An 11,468-nucleotide genomic window follows, 5' to 3' on the forward strand; every position below is an offset into this window, starting at 1 on the left:
TGGATTTTATCTGACTAAAGGAGTTAATGTGCATGATGCCATGGGAAGACAGACTGAAGGATAAAGGTACCCAGGAAGGTTGGGAGCTTTTAAGGGGCACAGTATTGGAAGCCCAACAAGAAAATATCTTGACATGATGGAAGCACAAGAAGAATGGCAAGAGACCAATGTGGCTGCACAAGGGGCTTTTAAAATGCCTTAAATGCAAAAGGAAACCATACAGGCAATGGAAGAATGGGCAGGTCACCAAAGAAACACATCAGGAAATAACAAGAACCTACAGGGACAAAAAATCAGGAAGGCAAAGTTAAAGAGTGAGCTGCACATGGCAAAAGAGGTTAAAGGACAACAAGAAGAGGTTCTGTAAGCATGTTGGCAAGAAAAGAAGGACCAAGGAAGCTGTGGGTCTACTGCTGACAAGCCGGAGGACTCCTAACAGAAGATGCAAAGGCAGCAGGGCTACTCAACAGCTACTTTGTCTCATCCTTCACAAAAACTTAAAATGCAGCCAGATGCCTAATAAGGATAATCTGGAAAAGGAAGCAGGCAAGCTGAGGGAGGAGATAACAAGAGATGGTTAGAGAGCTTTTGATGGGTCTGAATTAAGTCAGCACGGCCAGATGAACTTTATCTCAGGGTACTGAAGGAACTGGCAAAGGAGGTCTCAGAGCCCTTGTCAATTATATTAATGAAATTGTGGGAGACAGGCCAGGTAACAAAGGATTGAGAAAGAGTCAATGTAGTGCTTCTCTTTAAAAAAGACAAAAAGGAAGACCCAGGGAACTACAGACTGGTTGCCTCACCTCAATACCTGGGAAATTACTGGAGCATAGCATAAAGAAAGCCATTTGCAAGCATCTAGAGGAAGAGAGGCCAATCACAAGCACAGATATATGGAAACAAATTGTGTCAAACAAACTTCATATCCTCCTTTGTCAAAGTAAATACTTGGGTGAATGAAGGGAATGCTGGGAGTGGGGAGGGGAGGGGAGCGCCTGCCTGCAGGAGTGGGGCTGGGCATGGGGCTTGTGGGTGTGTGTGGGCTCCTCTGCCACATGTACCCCGCCCCATTGTGTACAGCCCCCATTGCCAGTGCTCGGCTCTGGCTAAGTCCCAGGGGCTGCATGTGCTGGCGTGGAGCTGGTGTGTGCCTTTGGGCCAGACTGGGCTGGCTCTGTGCCAGCACATGGGGCTTGTGGTACTGCAGGTGGGAGCCACGTACCATACAGCCAGGCCAGGGAGGTCTGACTCCATGTGTCCATGTGGGGCTTCAGGCACTCCAGCAGGGTCAGGCAGCCACATGTGGAGGCACGGAGCCCACCTGGCCTGATAGTGCATGGACTTGGAACTGCAGAGTCAGGCACCATCAAGCCAGGGGGCCTCTGTGCCTCTCTATGTTGCTCACCAACCCCACTGGAGTGCTGGAAGCCCCATATGGAGATACAGAGCTGGCCTAGCCCAGCCCGATGGCACGTGGCTTCTGCCTGCAGTGCTGCGAGACCCATGTTCTGGCATGGAGAAAGCCTGGTCTGGGCTGAAGGTGCATGCCACCACACTTTGCCCTGGGACCCAGCCAGAACTGTGAAGCACCAGGGGGCTCTGCCTGCCCTAGCCATGAGCACCCTGAGGGACCACTGCCTGCCGCTGGTGATGTTGCTGCTGTCACCAGCGGCAGGAGCTGTGTGGGGGTCTGGCGTGTAGTGGAAGGCCCCATACTCACTCACAACCCCCGCCCCACAGACACATCCATACCCCAACCCACACCCACACCCCTTCACAAACCCTCACCCCCTGCACCTACCCACAAACCTCCCACACACATCAACACCCCTTCACAACCCCCCCCACACATGTATACTTTCACAAACCCTCCCACACCCACCCCCCAACCACACCCCACACACAATACACAACAGAAATACTTTATTTTGAGTTATTATGCAATTACCTCCATATACCACTACACAAACGCATGCAAATCAGGACAAAAATATCTTTTGAAATAAAATTAAAACATGTGTAGTAGATATTTGATTTTTAGTATAGGAGTTTTTTTTTCTGGGTTCAAGATAGCAACCCCCTCTGCCAAAAGGAGTACTTCTGGGGGCAAGGGGAGGGACTTCCAGTGGCAAAGGTTAGGGGGTGGAACTTCTGGTCTCAAGATGGCAATCAGGACACAGGGCACCTGGCAAGGGGCAGGGCTACCCTTGCAGCCCTCAACTGCTCACCAAAAGTCATTAAGTGGTCCTCCAGCCAAAATAACTGCTCAGCTCTATGACAGTGCCTCTCTACTTGGCACTGTTTAGGCCTTTATCTGGAGTATTGTATGCAGTTCTGGGCTCCACGTTTTAAAAAGGATGTGGAGAAGTTAGAGAGAGTCCACCCAGAGATGGGCAACAAAAGTGATGAAGGGCTTGGAAAGCAAGTCATACAAAGAGAAGCTGAAGGAGCTAGGCATGGTCAGCTTGCAGAAATGATGCTTAAGAAGGACATGACAGCAGTCCTCAATACCCGAGGGGCTGCCATAAAGAAGAAAGAAAGCACTGTTTCTCTCTTACTGCAGAGAGGAGGACACGGGCTTAAAAGTTGCAGCAAAGTAAGTTTAAATTAGATATCAGGAAAAACTTCTTCACTGTTAGAACATGGAGGCAGTGGAATAGACTGCCTAGGGAAGTCATGGACTATCTGTCACTCAAGGTGTTCAAAATAAGTTTGTACAGCCACTGGATGGGGATGATGCAGGCACAGCTGTGCCTATGTTCTACTATGGGTATTTTCCATGCTTCTGAGCTTTGCTAGTTGTCCCTGTCCCTGCTTTCTGTTACGTGCATCCAGGTGTTTTTACACCTCCCTCAGAGGTACTGGATGTTGGCTACAGCCAAGGCTGGGGATTTTGATTGGAATGCGCCAATGCTCCTGCTGGGACCAAAGAGGGAGGTTCCTAACTACAGGGTTTTCCCCCTCCTCTTCACATTAGGCTGACTGCCATATTTGGGTCAGGAAGGAACTTTAACCCACTGGCCAGATTGCTCCTTTTGTATGTTATAGTTTGAATTCCTTGGGGCTCTGTTTCCACCAGTTGGGTTTTCAAAAGCTTTTCTTTTACTTTATCAGAGAAGAAACACTGATAGCTTTCTTTCGTTAAATGAACTGCACAGATGTTACTAAGAAGTTATTCAGTATTTGCTTTAGCACTTCAGTACTAAATGACTGCATGGTAACTGCTGTTACTGCAGACCCAGCAGCGCATGGGTCATTTCTGACCCTGCTGCATAGTAGCAATGAGTCGTAAGTTGCAATGAGTCATAGGTTGCAACAGAATAGCAACTGCCACAATCTTTTAAAAATTTGCTGGCAATTAAATAAGAGTTGACAATAAACAGAAGAAAAGTCAAGGAGCGACTTCCAGTGTAACGTCACAATATGATCAGGAGTTATGCTATCCATTTCCGGTCTTTATTTTAAATTGAATTTATATTTTTCCTGTCCAGATTCTTAGCATTTTCTGTTTATTTGTATAATTTTGTTGGGGAAAAAATAGCTATGGAGACAACAGAAATCTACTGTACTACAAGACAAAATTATTTTTTACAGATATTTCCCTAATGTAGGAACAAACAATTTTGTTCTAACAAACAACTTGTTCTAATAAACTTACTTAATTTTATTTTACTAAGATCACAATACATTTTCTTTTACATGGCTAAAATCCACTTAGATTGGTGGATTAAAAAGAACAACAAATGGCACGTTACTTTCAGCTTAGTGCACCCCGCACTAAGTGCAGTTCATGCCCATTAGAGGAACCGTTTCAGTCTGATCCAGCTCCCCAGTGTCTGTATAGATCATGCACTTCACCAGGGTTTTTTGGCACTTCTATCTAATGGCTGATTCAATCACCGATTGAATTCAATCACTGATTGAATCAACTATTAGATAGAAGCACAAAAAAGCCCCACTGAAGTGCACAATCTATATAGACACTGAGCAAGTTCCTCTTCCGGTAGAAGTGCTGTTTGTTGTTTGTCCATCTCCCCCCCACCCCAAATGTCTGTCAGCAGCCCGTGATCATAATGGTGAGGCTGCTCTTGGTGTGCTGAAGTCAGAAAATAAAGATCCCACGAGCTTAAGCAAAAATTTCAAAACAAATCGGTGAAAAGAGTAATTACAAAATGTAAAACTATATTTTGTTAAATTTTACATTTGGCAAATGACTAATAATACGTAAAAAGGGAAAATCAAGAGGTAATGCTAGCTAGAAAAGAGAAGCAAATCTACTTGTCAGTTACGGATAACAACTTGTAAAGACAGACTCGACTTTTATTAAAACAATTTGAACATCTTCGTAGACTGAGGTCTTAAACATAAGTGACATACATAGATGCAGTTTTATATAATTACATAATATTTCAGTGCCTATATTCTTTAGGAAACTGGACTTGCATATGAAAAATCTTTGTCAACTATACACTGTAAGCAAAAAACAATGACAACATAGATCTAATAATCAATTTACAATTAATTATGAGACAGTAGATTAGATTAACACATTTCAATTAAAGACATCCCATGTAAAACCTTAAAATATATGTTCTGTATTACAAATGAAAGAAGCAATAAATCTTTAGAGTAAAAGTGCTTACCTTTTTCTTTTTGAACTTCCAGTATCAGATGTAGCAGAAGAGATCATACTATCTCCATCCTCAATGTCATCTCTCCTAGCTAGCTCCTTCTTCTTTGCCTGAAAGAGCCAATCCCTAGAGTGAAACTCATTGCAGAACACCCCAAGAATAAATGAATGTTAAAAAGCTACACAAAATCAGATTTACTTGGAAAGATATAAGTTGCAGAATGCATAAATATAAAGCTACCATTAAAAGATTTTCAGCGAATAATGCAATATATGTTACATGCTTAAGACAAATGTTTGTATCAGTTTTTATAAAAATTATTATAGTGCTTCAATGCATCTAAATTGTTCTCTTGCGTATTAAAATCACAGTATAGAAAATAGCTTAACATCCTCCAATTATGGTCATTTTACCTATAAACCTACGGGATCTTTTCATTTTCCCTTTTCACAACTTGATCTTAGTCTTATTACAGCCAAGTACAGACATTTAGTTTCTCCTGAGAGAGCTGCTGCTCTCCCAGGAGAAACCAGAAGTACACAGATGCTTAGGATTTCTCTGCCAGAGCAAAAATAGCTGCCCTGGAAGAAAAATAACTCAAGAACAACCAGGATTACATCACTCCCAAGAGAATTTCTCCTGGGAGCGTAAATGTTTGTTCACTTCCTTTTCTGAGAGGAATCACAGCACAGTCCACCAGCATCCTAGGGGGCTTTGCCATACCCCCCCCCAGGGAAACAATAGGTCACTTGCTGGACTCTACTATTCCAGCCAAGCAGGGAGCAGAACAAACCTCTTTCACAATCCCCACTTCGTGCAGCAGGGAGAGACAGGCTGACCCTGAGCAAACTGCGTCGGCCAATCAGTGCTGTCCTGTGCACTGCTGCCATACTGTCTCCAGGCAGACTGAGGTAGCCTTCAGAGCATGGCAAGATGTGTACACAGAGGCCCTGTGGCTCTGCAGCATCAGCCCTGCAAGCTCTCTGCTAATCAGGTGCTCAGTATTTGAATGTCTCTTCAGGCATCTCCAAGTATGTTTTTCTACTAGGAAAACAAACCTGGAAGAATTCTCCTAGATCAAGGGTTCTCAACCCTTGGGCCACAGCCTGGTGCTGGGTTGGCTGCCAGTCCACAGTACAGTTGGCTGCTATTAGATTGGAAGTGGCTGCAGATGGGCAAACCATGGCTCCCCCAGAGCTGGGCAGAGAGGCTATGTTTCCTTGTGCAGGGCCCACAGCGGCGCAAGGTTTGGCCCACCCCCGCTCTTGAGGGGTGGGGGGTATCTTTACCTGTCTGTGGGCCAGAAATTCTGGCTGCGGTCGGCTGTGACTGCTGGGCTATGGTTTGCCAGGCTGCAGTATAAAAACTTTGAGAACCCCTGTCCTAGTTCATTTGATTGTGTGTACGTAGCCTAAGCAATACCACTGTGAACAGAAGTAGTTTAGGGGAAAAAATTGTAAGTAGATCCTTTCTCTGTTCAGCACATTATAGAGAGCTGCATACCAAAATAAGTTTAAAATAAATATTTAAACCATGGAAATTACAGTTGACCCCAGAGAGCATATGTCAATACAGATTTAAAGACTCTAAATACTTCCACCTAAAGTGACAAAAACTATTAATATATATAGCTATTTTGACTGCTTAGTTCTTCTCCATATACCTGCATAACCTGCTGCATTTTCAGAACTCTCTTATAAATGGCTGAATTGGGGACATTGTAGCGTTTAGCATTTTCGAACATTAAGTTTAGGTCACTCTCCAGTTGGTCTAGAGTTTCATATTCATGGTTCTTCAATTTGGTTCTGTGAAAGAAACAGATACAGCTTAGTAAAACATACCCATTTCACATACCTATTTTGCAAGCAGATCAATATCAGTAAAACTGAATTATAGGAATGCAACCTTTTTTTTTTTTTAATCTCATTGTTGTAACTGTACAAATATAATTTGGGGTTTTTTTTAATGTGAACTTAATATTTCTCAAAGGTGCCTTGTTGACAGCCCTAGAGTTTGAAGCCCTCTTTCTGTACACAGAATAGATACAGAAGAGAGTCAGGAAAATTAGCTTCCCAGCACGCCTCATCTGTGGCCTGAAGGGACTGTCGCTACTTAAGCAGATAGACAATTCAATCTCTGTTTTCATTCTGAGCACAATTCCAAGTAATGAGCACAGCTTTAAAAAGGTTATGTGAGATCGATTGTTTTATCCATATGGGAATTCAGAGGGCTCAGCACCTGCTTGGATGAGGCCCCTAAATCTCCATTTAGTGCTAAAAATGCAAACATGAAGCAAGTTGATTAGTGTTAACTGATGTAATATTTTTGTGAAAATACTTAAGACCAAGACAAACACCAACACATCTTTTCACATATGGCAGTTCCACAAGCAGTTCCATATCTACTTCCACACGTGGGGAAAAAGATCTAGTCAAAATCTTTAATCTTCAGGTCCCTCTTCAAGATGCTTACAGAAAAATGCAATCTTTGGGAAAGGAGAAAACCCAACTTGCATTCTGTTAGGTGGTTGGTGTGCTGTGAATTTTACTATAAAGAATTGAGCACACCCTGTTTTTGTTACTCTGTTGCTAACATGCATTATTCCTAGCCTGCTTGTTTGTCATGTCCCCCATTACGTTTTTCTTAGCATCTGTAAGCTCTTTGAATCAGATGCTGCTATATACTGGTCATAGAAGAACTTCTATTGGCCCATATACTTCCAACAGAAGTTCGCCTGCAGCTGCTGGCGAGTCCGTTCCCTGCCCATGTGACTGGCACAAAGTAAATCATGAGCCAAGGAAAGCAATTGTTGCCTGAACTCTCGGGGCACTATGAGCTGCCAACATGGCTCCCAGGTCTTGGCCTGGTTTTTAGGTATCCACAACTGATAAAGGAGTCCCTTGCCCCAGACCACCTGTTCCCTCTTTTCTGGGGTGAACTCCGTTTCTGACTCCTGAACCATCTGCCGGAGTTCTTCCAAGCTAGGGTCTGCTAGAACCTCCTGCTTGAACTCTGCTTGCCAATCAATAGGGAGTTCAGGTGCTCCTGCAAGGACTGCACCCCCACCCTCAGGGATTTCTTAGGATTCCTCCCTGGGAGTCTGTTTGCTCTGCCACTGACTGACCAGACTTCTCCCTGGGACTGCCACTTAACCCAACCTCGAGGTCACTGGTTTCCTCAATGGCCAGGGGCTGACTGCAGTCAGAGGGAGTCAGAGTCTCTCCTTCCTCCCCCTCTGACTCTGTAGCCAGTTGGGTGACCAGGCCCTGGGAAGTTTCCACTCCTCCCGCCTTAGCCTTTTGGCTCTGTTGACGGGTCACCACTTTAACCCGGTAGGGCTCTAGCTCTAGGAGGTGGCCCTCCTCCCTGTGCAGGTATTCCATCTCCATAATATCATGTCCCACCAGGATGGGGACTGGAGCTCCTTCCAGCACACCCAGTTCTATGCACATCCCGCAGTCTCTCCACTCGATGGAGGGACAGGTTACTGGTACCTCAAATGTTGGGGACCCCACCCCTTGAATCATAAGGGTCCTCCCTGGGATTATATCTGCAGGTGAAACAAGGTTGGCATTGATTAATGACGCACTGGACCTTGTGTCCAGTTCCCCAACAAGGGTTCTCCCATTTACCGTTATCTTAGTCCGGTGGAAAGCCATCACCTTCTCTGGGTTTGTAATCCTGTAGCAACAGGCACACCCCTCAGAGTGGCTCAGGTCTCCCCCCTCACTGCTTACAGCTGTTGCATGTCTGACGGGCTTGGGTTTGGTGCTTAGCTTTGGGCAGTTGGGCTTGATGTGGCCCGGCTCCCTGCAGTTATAGCACCCCCTCTTTTCCGAATTGGGTGGTTTGCCCGAATCTGGGGCCACCTTGTGCTCAGCAGCAGGTGGCCCTCTTTCCTCTTTTGGACCTGCACCTCCCTTCCCCCCTCTTTGGAACCCTTTCTGTTCCATCCCAGAGTAGGGCTTCTGGTTCAGCCCCTGTGCCTGTCGGTGTAGCAATAGCTGGTCTGCAATTTTAGCAGCCTCCCAGAGGGTTTCAGGTCCTCTGTCCTGGACAAGGGTTTTAATCTCTCTCGGGCACTGAACATAGAACTGTTCCAGCACAATCAGCATGTCCATCTTCTCCACCGTATCTGCTGAAGCCCCTTTCCTCCACTTTTGGATTGAGTCCCATATCAGGGACGCAAATTTGTGCATGGACATTCATGCATGGACTTTCCCAACTGGGGAACAGTAGTACAGAACCTGTTGCGGAAGAACTCTAGACCCAGGTTAAACCTCAACTGCACTGCCTCCTTGAAGGTCTTGTAGTCATCTGCTTGCTCCACAGGCAGGTTATTCAGGACCACGGCCATGTTGCCTTCTACCACAGCAGCCATATGCATCATGAACTCTTCCTCTGGCACCTTCCACCGTTGGGCTTGTTTTTCGAAGATGCTGAGGAATACGTCAGGATCGTCTCCGACTTGGTAGCGAGAGAAGGCTGAGGTTTGGGGTGTCCCCTGGGCGCTTGCAGAGGGCCTGCATCTCCCCTGTTGGGCCGCAGACGGAGTACCTCTAGTTCGTGCTTGCGCTTGGCCTCTGCCTCCTGGCACACTGCCTCCCGCTATGCTGTCTTCTCTCTCTCCTGGCGTTCGGCCTCTTTATGCCAGCCCTCCACCTCCATCCGTTTCAATTCTAGCTGTACCTTCTCGCGCTTATGCTGGGCCTCCAGCTCCATCTTTTTCAACTGTAGCTGCAGCTGGAGTCTCCGCAACTCCCCCTCAGAGGGTGGCCCATCAGAGCCCTCAGCGCTTGTTGACTGGAGGTGTGGAGGAGATGATGAGGCCTGATCATCATCACACAGGAGCTTAATCAGGTCTTCTTTCTTATGCTCCTTCCTCACGTGAAGGCCTCTCTCTTTCACCAGTTCTCTTAGTTCGGGTACGGTCATTTGGACATACTTGTCAGCCATCCTGGCTATCTACATGTCCAGTTGACCCGATACCGAATTGATAATTGTTTGCTCAAGGGTTTCCAGTGACTCTATTCCTTTTCCCCAAATTATGCCTCTAATACAGCAGGGTATTTGGATCCCACCTCTAACACCACGAGTGGCGCTGAGCCTCCCACCTCATTATGCCCACCCACCTGCCGGACTCCACGTGTCTCCCCAGGGGCACCTAAGCCCTGGCAGACCCCCTTTTGAGCCCCACCACAGAGTCCGGGGCTAACGTGCCGCCACCACCCTGAGTGGGGACCTTCTAGGTTCTGTGTCCTCGGGGAAACACAGGCCTAATAGTCCTACGGGTATTCGACCCAATCCAAGCACTTGGGGCTCCTCCCCAAGTCGGGGGCCAAAAAAGGATAGTCTCCCTTAGTCCACAGACCTAAGGGGCCTCCTAGGCATAATTAAACCCACCCCTCAATAAGTCTCCTACACCAGTCACAAAGAAGAACTTTATTGGTTACAGAGGGTAGGGTTAGAACAGGGTAACAGGTAGAGCACTATCAAGGGATTACCACTGAGCAAAACAGTCTGGCTGAGGTAGCCGTTTGATACGCAAATGCATCACTGTGAGCGGACTAACTCTCTAGAAACACTTACAAGTATCATCCAGAAGATGGTAGAGATCTGGCTCGGAGATTTCCAGAGAGAGAGCATTTCAGTTGGATCAGACTCTCTCCCTGTGTCCTGATGCTTGTGCCATGCTGGTAAAAATGGCTTCTCCCCTTCTTCTTGGACCAGGCCCTTATATAGCCTTTCTGACCTCAGCAGCCCAGTCCAATAGAAGCCAGAAGTGTTGGCAACTAGCCAACCAATTTAAAAAGCATCACTGGTCACCTGGGACGAGGAGCAGGGGCTTTCCCCTCCCTCACTCAGGTGACCAGAGGGACCGCACCCTAGGCACCCGGCTTTTGTCACACAGGCAGGGAGGAAAATCGCCCCTCCCTTAGGAATTCGACCCCAGTGTCCCAAGCCAACCGGGACATGTTTCTGGAGAGAGACACAGATGGTGGCATCTCTGCCACAGGGTCTCTACAAATAATAAATGCTTGTTAAAAAACAGCATTCCAAATGGCTTCTGTGTCATATATCCTTACAAATAAAATTAGGTTGCAGGAGAAAGAACCATGTTCTAGACAGGAAATAGTTAGGGCTGGGATAAAATATCACATTTATTTACACTGATATTCATCTCCTTGAAAGCAAATAAGTGCATTCATACAAAACTCATAAATCTCAAGTGTTTGCTGAACCAATTAATTGAAGTTTTGCTCTTATATTAGTAGTATACAACTTGTGAATGTTCTTAAGCAACATTGCTGCATTTGCCATCTTGTGGAAAATTGGATGTACTTAAAGACTGAATACCAGCAATATTAAAATATGCAATTTAAAACTGTTTAGTCCAGGGACGTCAAACTCACCAGGTCCAACAAGCCAGATGAATGGCAAGGAGCTGATCCACAAGTCAGATGTGTGGCATGGGGCCAGTCCACAGAAAAAAATTTGGCCCATGGTCTGGATTTGTGCATTGGATCAAATGGACAGGGCTGACGTGGTGCACTGTATGCACTGCATGCCAGATCCGGCCCTACAAGCAGTGCACAGGGCTGGGCCAGTCTGCACTACATCTGGCATGTGGGTCCAGTCCAAGATCCACAAATAGCACAGCAGGAGAGATGGTAGGGTTCCATGAGACAGATCCTGCCCACAGGCCATACCTTTGACACCTTGGTCCAATCCTGACTTCCTAGACCAGGGTTGGCAAGGCATAGCATACATATGCAGCTGCTATGTGGAGCAAGGGAACCCTGTCCAGTCAACAAAGTGGGGAGGCAGAGGGAAAGA

The 11,468-nt window shown here is 46.3% G+C and overlaps 1 protein-coding gene across 16 annotated transcripts in view; it reads right to left on the reverse strand.

Moving 5' to 3' along the window:
- Nucleotides 1–11,468, reverse strand: part of PBRM1 (polybromo 1) — a 125,437-nt gene that overhangs the window by 57,888 nt on the left and 56,081 nt on the right. For all 16 annotated transcript variants that reach the window (XM_025206741.1, XM_025206740.1, XM_025206739.1 and 13 more), the window contains 2 exons: nt 6,295–6,436; nt 4,644–4,741 (listed from right to left, as the gene is read on the reverse strand). In XM_025206741.1, coding sequence (XP_025062526.1) covers nt 4,644–4,741; nt 6,295–6,436 — 240 coding nt within the window. The remainder of the gene's footprint in view (nt 1–4,643; nt 4,742–6,294; nt 6,437–11,468) is intronic.

This window comes from Alligator sinensis, unplaced genomic scaffold (assembly GCF_000455745.1).
Source record: "Alligator sinensis unplaced genomic scaffold, ASM45574v1 scaffold78_1, whole genome shotgun sequence".
Classification (NCBI taxonomy): Eukaryota; Metazoa; Chordata; order Crocodylia; family Alligatoridae; genus Alligator; species Alligator sinensis.